Source organism: Canis aureus, chromosome 6 (genome assembly GCF_053574225.1).
Source record: "Canis aureus isolate CA01 chromosome 6, VMU_Caureus_v.1.0, whole genome shotgun sequence".
Lineage (NCBI taxonomy): Eukaryota > Metazoa > Chordata > Mammalia > Carnivora > Canidae > Canis > Canis aureus.
Window position 1 is genome coordinate 10,323,724 of NC_135616.1, and position 19,146 is coordinate 10,342,869.

Sequence of the window (19,146 nt, forward strand, 5' to 3'; positions counted from 1 at the left end):
CACATCAGACTCAGCCCTAGGTGTGGAGCCTGCTTAAGATTCTCTCCCTCTGCCCCTCTCCCCACTGCTCATACTCCCTCTCAAAATAAGATAATATTTATAAATAAATGTATCTGTATATATAAATGTATATCTATATAAATAAATATATTACATTAAATAAATATAAATTGCTTTCAGAAGTGTGGACACTTTAACAATATTATTTTTTCCAATCCATGAGCATGGAATATCTTTCCATTTATTTATGCCTTCAATTTCTTTTTTTTTTATTTATTTTTTTTTTTCCTTCAATTTCTTTTATCAGTGTCTTACACTTTTCTTTCACCTCCTTGGTTAAATTTATTCGTAGGTATTTTATTCTTTTTGACTCAATTGTAAGTTGGATTGTTTTCTCAATATCTCTTCCTGATTGTTATTATTATATATAAATTAAATAGATTATATATCTTAATTTTGTATCCTGCAACTTTACTGAATTGATTTATTAGTTCTAACAATTCTTTGGTGTGTGTAGGGGGAGTCTTTGGGTTTTCTATCTGTCGTATCATGTCATTTACAAATAATGATAGTTTTACATTTTCCTTCTCAATTTTGATGATTTTTCTTTTTCTTGCATAATTGATGTGGCTAACATTTTCAACACTGTATTGAATAAATGTATGGATACTGGGCATCCTTGTCTTATTCCTAATCTGAGAGTCAAAGTTTTTAGCTTTTCCTGACTGCGTATGATCATAGCTATGCATTTGTCATAGGCCTTTGTTATGTTGTTGTATGATCTGTCTGTACCCATTTTGCTGAGAATCATTATTGTAACTGGATTTTGAATTTTATCAAATGATTTTTCTGCATCCATTGAGATTATTATAGGATTCTTATCTTTCATTTTTTTAATAAGGTTCAATTGTTCATTTGTAACTGTTGAACCATCCTTGTATCTCTGGAATAAATGCTATTTGATCATAATATATGATCCTTTTAATGTATTGTTGAATTCACTTTGCTAATATTTTGTTGAGGATTTTTGCAGCTGTAGTCATCAGGATATTGGCCATTTTATTTTATTTTATTTTATTTTGATCTATGCTTGTCTGGTTTTGGTATCAAGGTATTATGGCCTCATAAGAGAAGTAGAAAGCTATTTCTCCTCTTCGATTTTTGGAAGAGTTTGAAAAGTATAGGTATTAAATGTTCTTTGAATGTTTTATAAAATTCAGCAGTACAGCATCTGGTCCTGGATTTTGCTTGTTGGGAGATTTTGATTACTGATTCAGTCTCTTTACTATTAATTCATCTATTTAGATTTCCTATCTTTTCATGATACATTCTTAGAAGACTGAATTTCTAAGAGTTTATCCACTTTGGTTTATCCACATCAGTTGTCTGATGTGTTGGAAGATTAGTATTCACAGTTCACAGTAGTCTCTTATGATCCTTTGTATTTATGTATCAGTTGTAACTCATCTTTTATTTCTGATTTTATTTGATCCTTCTATCTTTTTTCTTGATGAGTCTAGCTAAAGTTCTGTCAACTTTTTTTTATCTTTGCAAAGAACCAACTCTTAATTCCACTGATCTTTTCCCTTGTCTGTTTAGTTTCTAGTTCATTTATTCCCACTCTGATGTTTATCATTTCTGTCTACTAAATTTGGATTTTGTTTGTTATTCTTTTTCAAGGTTTTTTAGATATAAAGTTAAATAGTTTATTTAAGACTTTTCTTGTTTCATGAGGTAGGCCTGTGCCACCATGAACTTCCCTCTTAGAACCACTTTTACTGCATCTCGTAAGTTTTGGTATGTTGTATTTGTTTTTATTTGTCTGTAGGTTGTTTTTAATTTCTTCTTTGATATGACACAATAGTTGTTCAGTAACATGTTTAATCTCCACATATCTGCAGTTTTTCCATTTGTCTTCTTGTAATTGATTACTAGTTTCATACCATTGTGGTCAGAAAAGATGTTTGATAAGATTTCCACCTCTTGAATTTACCGAGACTTGTTCTGTGGCCTCATGTTTGATCTATCCTGGAGAATGTTCCATATGCACTTGATAGAATGTATATTCTGTTTTTGGATGAAATATTTTATATATATATATATATATATATATATACACACACACACACACACATATATATACACATACATACCTACTTACCTATATATATATATATAGTATACATACACACACACATGCACACACATATAGGCAGGTATTTATGTATATTATGTATATATATGTATACATGTGTACATATATATCTATATGTACACAAATACTTATACATATATATAGGTTTGTATGTGTATATATATGCACATATATAGGTATGTATGTATATATGTAGTATTAAATGTTTATAAACTAAATATATGTATGTGTATATGTGTGTGTGTGTGTGTGTGTGTGTGTATATATATACATATATATTTCTTATGTCCATCTGGTCTAATGTGCTGTTAAGGCCAATAGTTTCCTTATTAATTTGTTGTCTGCATGATCTATCCATTGATGTAAGAGGGTATTAAAATTCCCTACTATTATTATATTATAGATATATGTATATATATATATACATACATAGCATATAATATTATATTATTGTATAATTCCCTATTATTATATTTTGATGTTCCAATGTTGGGGTATATATATTTACAAATGTTATATCTTCTTGCTGAATTGACCCCTTTATCCCTTTTTGTCTTTTATTAGACTATCTATTTTAAAGTCTTTTTTGTCTGATATGAATATAGCTGCTCCCACATCTTTTCATTTCAGAGTGTGTTTATATTTTATGGCCAAACTATTTTGAATTATGTTGTCTGCCCCCCAGTGCCCTGCCTTCTGTCTTTCCAGGACCCCAGCTCCTGTTCTCTTGGTCTCTGGTTCTCCCCCACCAGGGCCTTCTTCAGTTTCTTATGTAGTTGACCCTCCTCTCTAGTCTCCATGACCTGCCCCATGGCCCCACTCCTCTCCTCTCTGTGGCAGTTTCATATTTACTAAGACAAATTTGCTCATTAAATATTTTGTTGTATTTTTTTAAAAGGTTACATGGAATATATTTCTTTATCCCTTTACTTCCAGTTTGTGTGTGTCCTTACTTAAGTGAGGCTCTTATAGGCAGCATATAGACAGGTCTTTTTAAAAGTCCATTCAGTCATTCTGTGTCTTTTTTTAAAGATTTTATTTATTTATTCATGAGAGACACAGAGAGAGAGAGAGAGAGAGAGAGAGAGAGAGGCAGAGACATAGGCAGAGGGAGAAGCAGGCTCCATGCAGGAAGCCTGACGTGGGACTCAATCCCAGGTCTCCAGGATCACACCCTGGGCTGAAGGTGGCACTAAACCGCTGGGCCACAGGGGCTGCCCCATTCTGTGTCTTTTGATCTGAGAATTCAGTTCATTTATATTTAAAGTAATTGTTGATAAGTATGTACTTATTGCCGTTTTGTTCATTGTTTTCTGGCTGTTTTTGTAGTTTCTCTGTGTTCCTTTCTTTTCTTTTTGCCTTGTGATTTGATAACTTTCCTTAATGTTATTTTTAGATTTCTCACTCATTCTTTTTTCTGTATTTACTATTCGTTGTTGTTATCATGAGATTCACATAAATCATCCTATTTAACAGTCTATTTTAAGCTGATAGGTTAAATTTGAACACATTTCAAAATTGTGCATTTGTATTCCCACCCTCTTCCACTTTTTATATTTTCAATGTCGCTTTTTAATGTTTTAATTTTGTGTATCACTTAACAAATTAGTACAGTTTTAGTAACTTTGCTACTTTGGTCTTTTAACTTTCCTAGTAGCTTTATAAGTGATTAATCCACTGCTTTTACTGTATATTTACCTTTTCCAGGGACATTTTTACTTTCATGTGTTTTCTTTTTATTAGTCAGTTCCCTTTTCAATTTAATGTTGCCCCTTTCATAATCTCATAAGGCAGTTTAGTAGTGATGAACTCCTTTATTTTTTGTCTGTGAAACTCTTTCTTTCCATCTGAAATGACAGCCTTACTGGGTGGAGTATTTTTGGTTGTAGGTTGTTTTTCTTTCAGCACTTTGAATATGTCCTGCCACTTTCTTCTAGCTTGCAAAATTTCTGCTGATAAATCTGATTATAGTATCATGAGGATACCCTTATATGTAACAAAGGATTCTTTTTTTCTTGCTGCTTTTAAGTTTTTCTCTTTATCCTTAACTTGTGATATATTGATTGTAATGTTTCTTCGTGCGGGTGTCTTTAGGTTTACCTTGTTTGGGACTCTCTGAGCTCCCTGGACCTTCATCTCTTTTCCTTCATTAGGTTAGGGAAGTTTCAACCATTATTTATTCAAATAAGTTTGCTGCTCCTTTCTCTCTCTCTTCTCCTTCTGAGACTCTTAAAGTGCAAATGTTATTGTATCTGATATTGTCCCAGTGGTCTCTTAAGTTATCTTCATTTTTTTTTTTAAATTCCCTTTTTCTTGCTGCTTTGTCTGGGTGAGTTTCATTGCTTTATCCTACAGGTCACTGATCCATTCTTCTGTGTCATCTAACTTGCTGTTGGGAACTCCTCTAGTGTCTTTTCAGTTTGATTATTATGTTCCCCAGGTCTATAACTTCTGTTTGGCACTTTCTTATGTTTCTGTGTTTTCATTAAAGTTGTCATTGTTTTCATACTTCTCGTAACAGACTATGTGGAGAGTGTAACAATGGCACCCATGAGTGCCTCAGTCTCTAGGGAGTATCCCAACTCTCCCCTACCCTCCGGCCAATGCCCTCAGATCAACAAATGAATCTCCCCACATGTAATCCAGGTGCTTTTTGAAGCACTATTTTTTCACTGGGTCTTTAATGAGCAAGACCACATATGAGCCCTGCAAGAGAGGAAATTCATTTTCCTATAGCACTTTGTGACCTCTGAACATGAGCACCATTGATTTTCCAAGTAGATATTCTGGGGAGCTTGTCTTTCCAGTGCATTCCCAAGGGCCAGGGTATCACATGTGGAATAGCAACTCCTCACTCCTCCAGGAGAAGCACCCCTCTGGTGGGCTCCCTCCCTATTGTGTGTACTGTGCTAGGAATGAGATTTTCAGTGAGACCATGTTTCTTCCTCTCCTACTCATCTCGATACGGTCCTTTTGTCCTTTGTTATGGAAGGGAATTCATCTAGTGTTCAGATCTTTTTCAGAGTGAAATGATACATATGGAGCTATAGATTTGGTGTGTTCATGGGAGGAGGTGAGTTCAGGATCTACTACTACACATCTTGGACCACCTCCTCAGATAAGTATCTTTATTTTTTTTTAAAGATTTTATTTATTTATTCATGATAGAGAGAGAGAGAGAGAGGCAGAGACACAGGCAGAGGGAGAAGCAGGCTCCATGCAGGAAGCCTGATGTGGGACTCAATCCCAGGACTCCAGGATCGCACCCTGGGCCAAAGGCAGGCACCAAACCGCTGAGCCACCCAGGGATCCCCAGATAAGTATCTTTAAAATCTATCTTTCACAATGTAATTTTTTTAGGTGGGAGAGGGGCAGAAGGAAGGAGAATCTTAAGCAGGCTCCATACCCAGCTCAGAGCCTGATTTGGGACTCAGTCTCACAACCCTGAACTCATGACCTGAGCTTAAGTCAAGAGTCAGATGCTTAACCAACTAAGCAACCCAGATGCCCCTCACCTCTTATTTTCTGATTTGCCACAATGTTAAAAGAGAACTTAGCAATAATATAGTATTTTAATATCTGCTTTCCAATTTTGTAGCAAATATATGATTTTTGTAATTATCCTTAGTTATGCTTTCCAGACAATACATTTTTTTTCTCAAACAACATTATCAAGTCAATTGTTAGTGAGTACATTAGTGTAGTAGTACTGATTTTGCTTCTTGATGTCAATTGACATGTTTTGTTTCATCAATGAACCAAGTATATAAATGTTCTCTCTACTATCATTCCTCTGAATCAGAGACCTTCCTTTTACTTACTTTTCTGTCTCCCTCTTTTCCCTGCTGCACTTCTTTGCCTCTCTTTTTTTGCAGTAGGATTTGACTAACAATTACAAGTAGGGTGTCAATAGTCAACACCCTGGTTTATCAGGAAGAAGAGTTTTTTTTTTCCTTTTTGACAAATATTTATTCTTTTGACATTATTGGCTTCAAATCTATTTTCTCAGCTATACAGTACCACATCCTATTTTGCAAAGAGTGAATGTAGTAGGTAGGTGCATAGTTTTTTAATAATCTTGGAGATGCATGGTTGCTCATGTTTATGATCAAAATTTTACTTTATTTATAGGTTTGAATCAGATAGTTTTAGTTCCTCTTCCATAATGATTATTCCTAGAAATAAGAACTGATAGTACAGTTTTCTGAGTTAAATGACTAGAAATACAAAAGTATTCTTATGCAAATGTTTGTCTTTAAAATGGAACCAGAAGGCTACTGCTATAAATGTACAGAAAACTCAAGTGAAGGAAATTCATCTTCTGGACCCTTTGCTATTTCCTGTGGAATGTTCCTGTTTTCCCTTGAGGGAGAAAAATGGTTTCATCAATCTGGGACAGCTATCTGTAGAGGTTTTATCCTTTTCAGAGGTTGTCTTTGAAAAGTTTCTTTGATATCTATATATTTGGGTTTCTATGATTTAAAAATAAAAACTCTTTCAATACCAGATATAACCACTTTCAGAGTAAACGGGGTTGCTGCTGTGAGGTTGCACAACAGTCTTGTGGCTGGTCAGGGGGAAAAGCCATTTTATGGTTTTAAGCATCTCGTATATCCTTAAACGTATCTTTTAAGAAGAGAAGTGTCCCTATTTTTTTAGAACTATAAGTGCATGGCTGAAATATATAGATGCATATAAACATATGACATATTTATACTGTATGTATATATATTTACATATATGTGTGTATATGTATATATGTAAATATACACACATACATATATTACATTTAGATAACTAGATAATTGAAGCAAATAGTTATGGAGATGTTTAAAAATATGCTATGCAAGTACTTTAAACTATGTATTTGTGCGTGGTATTTAACAGGTTAACACTAGGCTGGGTTTTTTTACAGGTTTTGTAGCTTACAGAGAGATGATCATAAAAATTGTCCCTTTGTAACTGTTGAGAGAATGAGTTTGTGCACAGCTGAGATTCCTACTGCCATCCCTGCATTTAAGGGCAGGGGATCCCTGGGTGGCTCAGGGGTTTGGCGCCTGCCTTTGGCCCAGGGCGCGATCCTGAAGTCCTGGGATTGAGTCCCGCATCGGGCTCCCGGCATGGAGCCTGCTTCTCCCTCCTCCTGTGTCTCTCCCTCTCTCTCCCTCTTTCTCTCTCTCTGTGTCTATCATAAATAATAAATTAAAAAAAAATATTTTTAAAAAAAGGGCAGTACAAAGTCAGCTCAGAGACAAAATGTTTAATAATGGTAGAGAGATCCACTATATCCATCTTTGCAATATAGATTTTATTTATTTTTTAGTGCGATCCCCCTCCTCTACCCATGAGAGGATTCACTTACAAAAAGCTACAGCTGCATCCCTGCTCTGTGTGCACTGTCTTCACCAGGTGCTTCTAATTGCCAGCTTCCGTCTGGAAGCCTGAGCCCAGCTGTGCTGGGATTGATTCCTGCCACACAGGAAACTAAAGAGAAATCCTGAACTAGGTCAGAAAACTGCCTCACTCATCAAGTCTCACCAACTCTGGCTTGTGCCCTTACTTCCTTGTTTGCCGCCACCTTTTTTACATTGGTCTCTGTGGTTCCCTGGTCTTCTAGCCCTGAAAAAGTTAACAACATCCACCTGTGGACCCAGCTCCATGCTCTGACTTGGGGATAAGTTCTTGGCCCCAGACCAAAATGGAAAGAGCAGTAAATCTCTGGCCAAGGGCAGCCCGTGTGGTTCAGTGGTTTAGCACCTGCTTTCAGCCCAGGGCCTGATCCTGGAGACCCGGGATTGAGTCCCATGTCAGGCTCCCTGCATGGAGCCTGCTTCTCCCTCTGCCTGTGTCTCTGCCTCATTCTCTTTCTCTCTGTCTCTCATGAATGAATGAATGAATGAATCAATCAATCAATCATTCCTAAAAAAAAAAAATTTCTGGCCAAGAAAAAAGTCACTCTGTGTGTAGTCTCACCGTTTTGTCAACTTGAATTTAGTTTCTTCAATGTCCCTGAGTTTTCCCTGTGATTAGACTTCATGCCCTCGTATTGTTGACTCCTTTTTATTTTGTTTTTTTGAGTCCACAGCTTAGCCTTCCTGGGGTTACCACACTGCCCTGGCACTGGCCGTGAACCATGTATGCCTGCCGCTTGAATCTTCATTATTTCAACCCTATTTTTGCACAGTAAGATACAAGGTCTGAGTCTTTTGCTAATAGTGGTTGGGTCTCTGTGATGCATTGCAACACAACTTGAGACCATTCTGTTGTCCCTAGTGATTAGAATTCTCCTTTCTTTGCTCTGTCAATTACTCCACATCTGTTTTGACTCAACTCAGGTAACAACTCATGACGTCTTCTTTGGCCTCACCCTACACCTGACAGTCCCACTGCTAGGCTGGGCTAAATGCTCTTTTCACTGTGATTTCCTGATGGCCTGGGCATATTTCAAATATATGCATTGATTTATATTATAAATATTATTATAAGTCCATTTACATATCCTTTACCTCTCCCTCCCCCACCCCCCGCTGGCCTGTGTGTCTTCTGGTGGCTAGCAGAATATATGGCTTTTAAATGTTTCTTGGATGAATGAATGAACTTGTGTTCCTACGTGCTAAGTCTGGGTATAGTAGTCCCCCCCTGATCTGAGGGGGACATATTCCAAGACCCCAGTGGATGCCTGAAACTGTAGATATACTGAATCTTATACATATTTTTTCATATACATCCATACCTATGATAAAGTTTAATATGTAAATTAGGCACAACAAGAGATTAACAACAATGACTAATAATAAAACAGGACAATTATAACAATGTACTATAATAAAAGTTATGTGAAGGTAGTCTTTCCCTCTCAAAATAATTTATTGTACTGTACTCACCTTTCCTCTGGCAATGATGTGAGAAGATGGAATGCCTACATGATGAGGTAAAGTGAGCTGAACAATGTAGACATGTAACCTAGGTTACTATTGACCTTCTGACAAGACATCTGAAGTAGGATCACATGTTTCTGGACCACAGCTGACCAAGAGTAACTAAAACTGGCCGAAGTGAGACCACAGATGAAAGGAAATCACTATATAATCACTAACCCTTTGTCTTGCTACTACATTAAGCTCTAAGCTTCATCCAACTATCACAAGCCTTCACTGGTCATGTCCTAAGCTGTGCTGTTAGACCTCCATACTAGACCACTTGCTTGCCTGGTGCTCTGTAACCTGATTCCCATGTACCTTGTCATGCTCATTAAGTGGATGGACTCCAGAAAGGTCCATTGAAGTGTCTAATGATATTGACAGTGACTACAAGCTTAGGTAGGATAGATGTGTTCTCTGTCTCAGGCTAGAAAATAATCCAAATCAAGATAATGTGATTCTTGTGAACACTGAACCTTTGAAAGAACATGCCAAGCACTAGAACTTTCTCCTTAAAAAGAAAATAAAAAGTATCGAACGAATTACTTTTAATACCTTTCATGATGATTAACAAGATTTCAAAATATTTTATGGAGAAGGGTTTCTAAAAATTCAAGGCCATTATTTCAGTATGAGTGGATAGTGTCTGCTGAGACCCTAACTCTGTCTGGGATCAAACGCTGTTTGGGACCTTGTGAGCCAGAGGCTCTGTTTTGCCATTGTTTCAAGTTATGAGAGATCTTGGAATGCTGATTTCCTCAACCTACCAATATTTGATATTCTAAACTATATTCGGTGAGAGATGTGCCTACTTTTAAAGACAGTGTTCAAAGATTTTTCTCCCAATATATTATATTTTGATAATATTCATTTTGGAGACAAAATCATCCCACACATTGTCATCAGAAATCTGCCTCGTACACACCATTCTGTTGAGATTTTGTTCAAATCTCTGTAAGAGAGTGTGCTTATAATAAGACACTAAGGAAGAGAGAGAGTGTGACGTTCCCTTTTGATATTTGTAAAGCAGTGGATGATGAGGGTCCATGATCGTCTCATAACTTTTAGGTCATAATTTGTTCAGTCAGTGACTATAGTTATTTCCTTTAAGACTTAAAGAGCAGAATCAGCACTTCTAATTGTTCTACTCCCCTGGGCTTTTAGGATCATTTGATGATGCTAGATAAGCATTATTTAAGATTATCATTTTTGATACATTCTTGCCAGAACATTGTTTCTCTCCCATATTCTGAGTATAAATCTATCTATCTTTTGGTCAGTCCATTTCAAGGATTTTGGTCTTGATGTTTCCTTAGCCTACAATGTTCTGACAGGCAATTCCTTCTTACTCTCTCATCTGGGATATATGCCTTAAAAAACACTCCCTAATAGCCCTATCTAAAGTGTCCCTCAGTCACCACCCCACCTCACCCCACCCCTGCTATAGGCACATTCTGTCACATTAACCTGTTATTTCTTAACACCTAGCCTGACATCATCCCTGCCGTCTATTTTCACCTCTTCCAACAACTGCCATTAGAATGTGTGTTGGGAGTAGGGACTGTGTTTTCTGCTCTGTCCCCATTTTCTTTCAAATTGCCCAGCCTATTGTAGACATTCAGTATATATTTGCTGAATGAATAAAAGAAAGAAAAACAAGAATGTGGGAGAGAGGAAAAGAGAAGACAGAGATGAAGGAAGGAAGAAGTGAAGGAAGGTAGCCCGACTTAAGAATGAGTTGTGTGATGAAGTACTTTACATTTCAAAGAAAAGGAGCCTGCGGAAATGATACCAACTATGCCACCATTTTTTTTATCTCTCCTTTTTTCAGGAGAAATCTTCATACCTCCCTAGCTGCTTTGAGCCCAGATATCTTCCTTACCTGTCTATCATTGCTCAACTGACCCTGCAGATTTTATAATTACCAGTTATCTCTCAGTGATTCACTTCAAGATTAGACTGTGGACAATGATTATGAAAAGTCAAGAGTAGTGTGAAATTCACCTTTTCATATTGGATTTCTGTCATGACACGGATTACATCCAGGACTCATATTGTCTGATTATTTCCTTCGCAATGAAGGCTTTAACTTCAGCCTTTTCACCAGTCAGTGACGCCATCTGATGACCTGTAAAAATTTAATTGGGCACTCTGATATATTTAGTAGCAGCTCGCTGCTCTTTTTAACAGTTGCTAACGTTGTAGGAACAACCGGGCACTTAATTTTATGGGTGTTTTTGAAACAAATGATGATTTTTAATGGTCTCTTAAAAATAGCATTATAATTAATCTTCATTAGTTTTCAGTCAAGATAAATATTCATGTTCAAAACAGTGGTTGTGTTGAAGAGAATCTTTCTGTTAGATTGAAATGTAATCCAGTGCTTTCTTTTTTATTAATTCAGCCAGCCCCTCTGCTGTTAAAAGGTATTTTTTTTTCATTTTTAATAGCCTTTTTTTTACCTCAAAGAGATAATTATAATTCAGTCATTGTATCAGTTAAAAAATAGATGCTTATGTCAAGTAATTTCACCAGTGAGAATATTTATATATCCAAATGATGTCTGAATTCATAGGAAATCTTAGCAAAAGCACAAGTTTCATCACATTGTCACTGAATTAAAACATGGTAAGAGAAAATTTCCAGTTTAATAATGATCTAAACCTTTGTGGGTAGATAAGCTACGTGTCCAAATGGAAAATAAACAGATTTTTTTTAAAGACTACTTTTTTTTAGTGAAAAGTGTGAGACTTGGAAGTCAGAAAAAAAATCATGGATTCTAGTGTAGTTCTGCCACTAATCACTTATGTGCCCTTGGGCAGTTATCCTCAGGATAATGCCCTTATTGATAGAACATTCTAGCTTCCTTCCAATTACTGCTAAGTGCTGGTATAATCTTAGTACCATTGTGAAAGAATAACAAGCAATTTAGGGGCACCTGGGTGGCTCAGTCAGTTAAGTGTCTGCCTTCAGCTCAGATCAGGATCCCAGTGTCCAGGGATGGAGCCTGGACTCAGACTCGGGCTCCCTGCTCATTAGGAAGTCTGCTTCTCCCTCTTCCCCCCTACACCTGCCTGCTGCTCCCCCCACTTGTGCTCTCATTCACTTGCCCTCTGTCAAATAAATAAATAAAATATTTTGAAAATAAGATAAAATGCAATTTAAATGTAAAGCAATTTCAGAGAGCATGAGAACATGACTTTTCTCTATCTTATAATAATTACTGGTGGCTCTATCATTTAAAATACTAAGATAAAGTTATTGGTTATAAGAACATATGTAGAAATAAAAAAAGTTATCTTCTTTGTCATAAAAAAAACGGTTATCCAAAAGAAGGTGTCAATATTCTCATTTACATCATTTACAATGCAAAGGAAAATGCAATACAATGCATTTTCCAGAATGGATCACTGCAGATTCTCTTCCCAACAATCACTTAACTCGTTAAAATAAAACTTTTAAAATAATTATTTAAAGAGAATTGTCTGGAGGACATATAGCAAATAGAGAAGTGTTCATTCATTTTCTTACTTTCTTGTACTAAATCTCCTTTAAGGCAAGTCTGTAGCACTTGGTCTATGACCCTACCCCCCACTAAGATTAAACTGTGCTCTAATCCAGGCAAATACAACCAAGAAGAGTAGGCTTTTTCATCCCCCAACTCCCATTCTGAGGCCAAAGTTTCACCTCAGGAAAGACAAGCTGGCAGTGTTCTTATCTCTTCCATTTTACAAAAGTTTGCCTAGGCAGGTATACTTAAGAGGTCCAGGACTCCTTTCCTCTTCTTAGCTACTACTTGAAGACAGAAACCCTGGCTTAAGCATAGCAAACCAAAAACACTAGTGCCCTGGTTGCTCTCACCCCAACTCACTTATAAGGCCAAGGTTCCATATAGGGGAAAAACAAGCCAAGAAAATAGGTACCTTCTCTGCTACCACCTACTGATGAGGGCAGGGTATCGCTCTGAGAAAAGTGAGTCACTGTGTTCTGCCCCCCCAGCTCCTTTGTGGTGGTACAGAGGCTATGCCAGGAGATGAGGTAGGTCTCCAAGGATGATGACATCTATAGATCTGCCTGAAGGAGCTCACTTTATTTGGAATAAAGCATGAAGAATTCTATACCTAAGGACACTGTCAAAAGCAGTGAACATCTTGGTATAGTACAATTAGGAAAGTACTCATAGTTCCATGATACATGCAACAACAAGCAAAGTGGAAGAGCAATCAGAAATTTAATAGAGAGAAATAATGGAAAGAGACAGCCAAGAAGATCATGGTGGTCAGGAAGGCTATGTGCAAATTCTAGGCTGTACTTACCCAGTAGCAGTCAGAGCTGGATGTGGACAGACTTGAAAATATCCCCTAAGCCACACACAGATCAATAAATAAAGAACAGAAGCCTCACTGGCACTAGAGTTTTCACCAAAAACTGGATGAACAACAACCTGGCTTGACTCAGAGGCAACTCCTAGGAAAGCAGGCTTAAGAATGAAATTAGACCTGTCCTTGGCAGTCTGAAAGACCGTGCACATGCCTTCAACTGTGCCTTCTCTGAAGTGCTAGAAGAGGAAAAATCCAAACTAGTAGTCCCTGACTAAACGAAGGCAATCACATATAAACTATTTAACCTGCAATAGCAACTTTTAAGCCCCACACACATCAAATGGTAAAAATATAACTGTCTAACAGAGCATAAGCACAACTTTGACCAGTAAGTGGCTTATGCTGTCCCAAGAGAAATCCCTGGGGAGCCAAGCTAAAACATAAAATAAAAGGCTACATGCTGTTGGAGATATAGATTCCAAGTCCCTAAATATATAAACAAGTGACTAAGAAAACAGCAAAAACTACCAGCCCATGAACGTAGGAGGTAAGGCAGTCAGTATACAGAGTTGCTCAAGACATTCAGTTTTCACCAAAAAATCACAAGATATGTAAAAAAACAGGGAAGTGTGACCCTGTATTAGTTTGCTAGGCCTGCCATAACAAAGTATCACCAATTATGTGGCTTAAACAACAGCAACTTATTTTCTCAAAATTCTGGAGGCTAGAAGTCCAAGATCAAGATGTCAGCAGAGTTAATTTCTTCCAGAATCTCTCTCCTTAACTTGTAGATCATCATTTCCTTCCAGTATCTTTGTATGGTCCTTCTGTGTATCTGTCTTAATCTCTTCTTATAAGGACATCAGAACATTGGAATAGAGCCCACCTATATGAACTCATTTTACCTTATTTACCTTTAAATGACCCTCTTTCCAAATATAGCCATATTCTGAGGTACTGGAGATTAGGACTTCAATAAGGAATTTTTTTTTCAATATAGGAATTTTAAGGGGAAACAATTTTGCCCACGATGATCTGTGCTTCAGAGAAATATGGGACATCATTCAGCATAGAGATTTATGTATAATAGAAATATCAGAAGGAGAGATAAAAGAGAAAGGGGCAGAAAAAGAAATTTTAAGGGAATAATGTCTAAAAACTTCCTAAATTTTACAAAAAGCATGGATTTACACATCCAAGAAGCTCAGCAAAGTCCAAATAGAAGATCCACACCTAGACATATCATAGTCTACTGTTGAAAGAATGAGAAAATCTTAACAATAAGAGAAAAGTTATTTACCACACTCAAGGGAACCTCAGTAAGATTAAAAGTTGACCTCTTATCAGTGGAACATCAGGCAATGAAATGACATATTCAAAGTTGAAAAGTAAAAACAAACAACAAACTGTCAACCAAGAAACTTCAGCAAAATAATCTTTGAAAAATTAAGTCAAAATAAGGGCATTCCCAGATAAACAAAAGCATTTGTTGACCTGATTTTTAAAAATAATACCAAAAGGAGTGTTTCAGGCTGAAGACAAATCATACCAGAGAATAATTTGAATATACATGTAAAAATAAAGTGCTAATAAAGGTAATTATGCAGGTAAATATAAAAGACAGTATAATTGAGTATTCCCTTTTCTTCCCTAAACTGATTTAAGAACAATTAAATAAAACAATATGCATAACATGCTATTGTTGGATTTAGGACATATAGAAATTTAATATATTTGACAATAGTAGCACAGAAGGTGGATAGGAGGAAAGTTGTAGTGGAGTAAGAAATGATACCAGGTGGTAGCTCAAATACACAGAAAGAAATAAAGAGAATTAGAAATGATATAAAAGAAGGTAAATATAACAAACCATATAAAGATACAATTGCTCTCCTTTTCTGAATCAATTTCTTTAAAAGGCATAACATATAGAGTAATAATTATAACAATATGTTGTTTTATTTGTTGCACATATGCAGCCCAATATATATACATATATATTATACATATGTATAAATATATATGTATAAATAGCACCAAAAAGGGAGAGAGCAAATGGAGCTATATATAGTAAACTGTCTTTATTTCACTGGAATTAATTTTGTATAAGTCTGAAGTAGGTCTTGATAAGATGTACTTTGTAAGCACTAGATCAATCACTAAGAAAATAACACACACACACACAAAAAAAAGAAAATAACACAAATATAAATATGAAATAAAAATTATTAAAATAAATAAAATATTACACTTAAAATATCTATTTAATACAAAATAAAATTAAAGGAAAACGGGGGAACAAAGCAAATATGAGACATATGAAAACATAAAAAATGAAATGGCAGATAAAAATCCAAACGTTACAATAAAAATATTAAATATAAACAATGTAATCAAAAGGCAGAAATTATTAGATTGGATAAAAGAATAGCTCCAACTCTACACCCTCTATGAGAGACACATTTTACATTCCAAGATTCAAAGAGGTTGAAGATGAATGATGAAAGGAAATGCCATGCAAACAGCAACCTTAAGAGACCTGGTGTGTTTATATTAAGACAGAATAGACTTTCAAACAAAAAATGTTGCTGGAGAAAATGAGGAAAATTTCATAATAATAAAAATATTAGTCCACAAGGAGGATTTAACAATTATAAACATATATGCAACTAAGAGCATTCTCTAAATACAAACAAAACTGATAGAATTGAAAGGAAAGAGGAAAACTGAGTAATAGTAGTTGAAGACTTCAGTGCTCTATTTTATAATATAGGCCACCTAAACAAAAAGTAAGCAAGAAAAGCAAAGATTTTAACAACAATATAAGCCAACTAAACCTAACAGATATCAATCAAACACTCCATGCAACAGCAGCAGAATAAACATTCTCCTGAAGTGCGAATAAAACATTCTCAAAGATAGATGATGTGTAGTCCATAAAACACACCTTAGTAAATTTAAAGTATAGAAATTACACAAATTCTTTCCTCTGACTGTGGTGGAATTAAATTAGAAATTAACAACAGAAGCAAGTTTGAGGAATTCACAAATACATGGGATTAAACAGCATATCCTAAATAAATAAAAGGGTCAAAATTTTAAAATCACAAATTAGAAAGGAACAAATATTAAACTAGAACTCTATAGGATGCAGTTAAAGCAGTGCTCAGAGGGAAATTTATAGCTTCAGATGCTATATTTAAAAAGAAGAAAGGTCTCAAATCAATAAGTTGACTACCTATCCTAAGACACTGAAAAAGGAAAAGCAAACTAAATCCAAAACAAATGGAAGGAAATAATAAACAGTACAACAGAAATAAGTAAAATAGAAAATATAAAACTATAAAGAAAAATCAATGGAATCAAAAGCTGATTCTTTGCAAAGATCAGTAGAATTGATATCTATTTACTAGACAGACCAAAGAGAAAACTCACATTGCCAAAATAAAAAATGAAAAACTGATTTTACAGAAATAAAAAGGAAGTATAAAGGAACAATATAAACAATGTATGCCAATAAATTAGATAAATTAGATGAAGTGAACAAATCTCTAAGAAAACACAAACTAGTGAACCTGACTTTTTAAAAAAATAGAAAATCTAAATAGACTTACAACAGATTGAATTATTAAATTTTAAATCTTCCTATAAAGAAAATCCCTGGCCCAGATCCCTTCACTGTTGAATTCTACTAAACATTTTATGAAGAACTAATACCCCTAAATGATTAAAGAAGAAGGAACACTGTTAACTCATCCTATGAGGCCAGCATTACACTGAAACCAAATCTGTCAAAGACATCACAAGGAAAGAAAACTGAACAATACTCCTTATGAATATAGATGCAGAAATCCTCAGCAAAACACTAATAAAACAAATTCCAGCAACATAGGAAAAGGATGATAGCTGTTGGGATTTCTCCCAGGAATGTGAGGTTGGTTTAATATCTGAAAATTAATAATATAATAATATAATACTTTATATAATAGACTGAAAAAAAAAACAAAAATCATGAGATCATCTTAACAGACATAGGAAAATATTTGACAAAATTCAGCAGCCTTTCCTGATTAAACAACAACAACAACAACACCCATCCAGCAAGATGGTGATATAAAGACACTTCCTAAGGTAATAAAGGAATCTATGGAAAACCTGCAGCTAGCATCATAACCTTTGGATGAAATCAACTTCATGAAGTGTGCACAGCTTTGTTTGCATTTTGAAAGAAAAGTAATCTATAGGCAGAGAAGATTGTAAAAGAAGAAGCCAGCCTGGGTTGGGCACATGGCCGAGTTGACTGGTATGGCAAGATAGGCAGCAGGAAGATCTTGGGATTCTAGGGGCAGAATGACTCAAAAGGGAATAATAAAGGGATAAAAATAAATTTAAAAAATGTGCAGGGACGCCTGGGTGGCTCAGTGGTTGGGCCCCCACCTTCAGCTCAGGATGTGATCCTGGAGTCCCAAAATTGAGTCCTACGTTGGACTCCCTGCATGGAGCCTGCTTCTCCCTTTGCTTATGTCTCTGCCTCTTTCTCTGTATGTCTCTCATGAGTAAATAAATATAATCTTTTAAAAAAATGTGCAGAGGGTTTGAAAGGTATCAAAAATAAACTATTTCAAAATATCCCTCAAATGAGTCAAGTAAAAGGAAAAGAGGAGACAATTGTATTTTCCTTCTCTCCTTCGTCCTGTTCTCAGGATCCTGATTACTCGTACTATTACAACTATAATTTAGTTTCATTGTGGGCTACATAAACCTGTAGGGAACCTGGACATCTAACCAGCATGACATATTATATTATATTCTCCAAAATATAGTATCTCTGGGACTGGGGTCTAAACAACTGGCTGAAATAAACTTTGGGGACCTGACATAATTATAATTTGGAGACTGCTTGTGCACAATATTTTTTTACAGATGATTTGGTTTCCTAATTATGGTTTATTAAACTTACTTCTACTGTCAGTTTCCATTCCCTTAATACACACTGGGGGAATTAAATGGCTTGAGAGTAACCACCATAGCCAAATACATACATACATACACACATATGCACACACAGACACACACAGTATCTGCTTTTTTTCCTCTGGACACAACAGAAATCTTCTAAATATGTCAATATTTAGAACTTCATAGTTGTCAATTTCATAGTTGACCCTATGAATATGTGGAACATGTGGTTGAGCTGTATGAGTCCACTTAAATGCAGATTTAAAAAATAAATGAAGTATAATACTATAAAAGTATTTTCTCTCCCTTATGATTTTCTTAACATTTTATTTTCTCTAGCTTCCTTTTTCGTAAAAATACAGTATATTATACACATGCAGAATATGTGTTAATCGATTGTTTATGTCATCAGTAAGGCTTCTAGTCAATGGTAAGTTGTTAGTAAATATGTTTTGGGGGAGTCAAAAGTTGTACATGGATTTTCAACTGTGCACAGAGTCAACTTCCCTATCCCCTGTGTTGCTCAAGAGTCAACTGTATGTATTTAACATTCCAAGACTTGAATGAGCCCCTCCAAAAAAAAAAAAAAAAACCTAGGAAAATACAAAGAAATTAAAGTGTAAGAATTTGAAAAGAAAAGTAATTTTCAGAATGGTCTGAGTTAGGATTAATGGTAATCAGATTCATTTGAGTTAGATTTGGATTCATCCTGAATTTGTTGTAGGCTGGATTCCAGGAGTGAATCTAGGGAAGTGAGAAATGATTTCAGGAGTAGCAGCTCAGGAGATAG

General features: G+C 35.5%; 2 protein-coding genes across 44 annotated transcripts in view; one reads left to right on the top strand and one right to left on the bottom strand.

Moving 5' to 3' along the window:
- LOC144315493 (uncharacterized) overlaps positions 1-13,030 on the bottom strand; it is a 52,980-nt gene extending 39,950 nt beyond the window's left edge. For 7 of the 36 annotated variants that reach the window (XR_013381193.1, XR_013381194.1, XR_013381195.1 and 4 more), the window contains exons 1-2: positions 12,999-13,030; positions 11,080-11,203 (exon numbers count right to left, since the gene is read on the bottom strand). Coding sequence is in view for 4 of the 36 variants with exons in the window: in XM_077900154.1 (XP_077756280.1) it covers positions 11,080-11,087 (8 nt within the window). In the remaining 32 variants the exon portion in view is untranslated. Of the gene's footprint in view, positions 1-9,039; positions 9,260-11,079; positions 11,204-12,998 lie in introns of those variants that run through there. The other 29 variants (XR_013381210.1, XR_013381212.1, XM_077900150.1 and 26 more) reach the window with 10 other exon arrangements.
- The window catches only part of DLGAP1 (DLG associated protein 1), an 875,942-nt gene that overhangs the window by 303,459 nt on the left and 553,337 nt on the right, over positions 1-19,146 (top strand). The gene's annotated exons all lie outside the window — the stretch shown is intronic.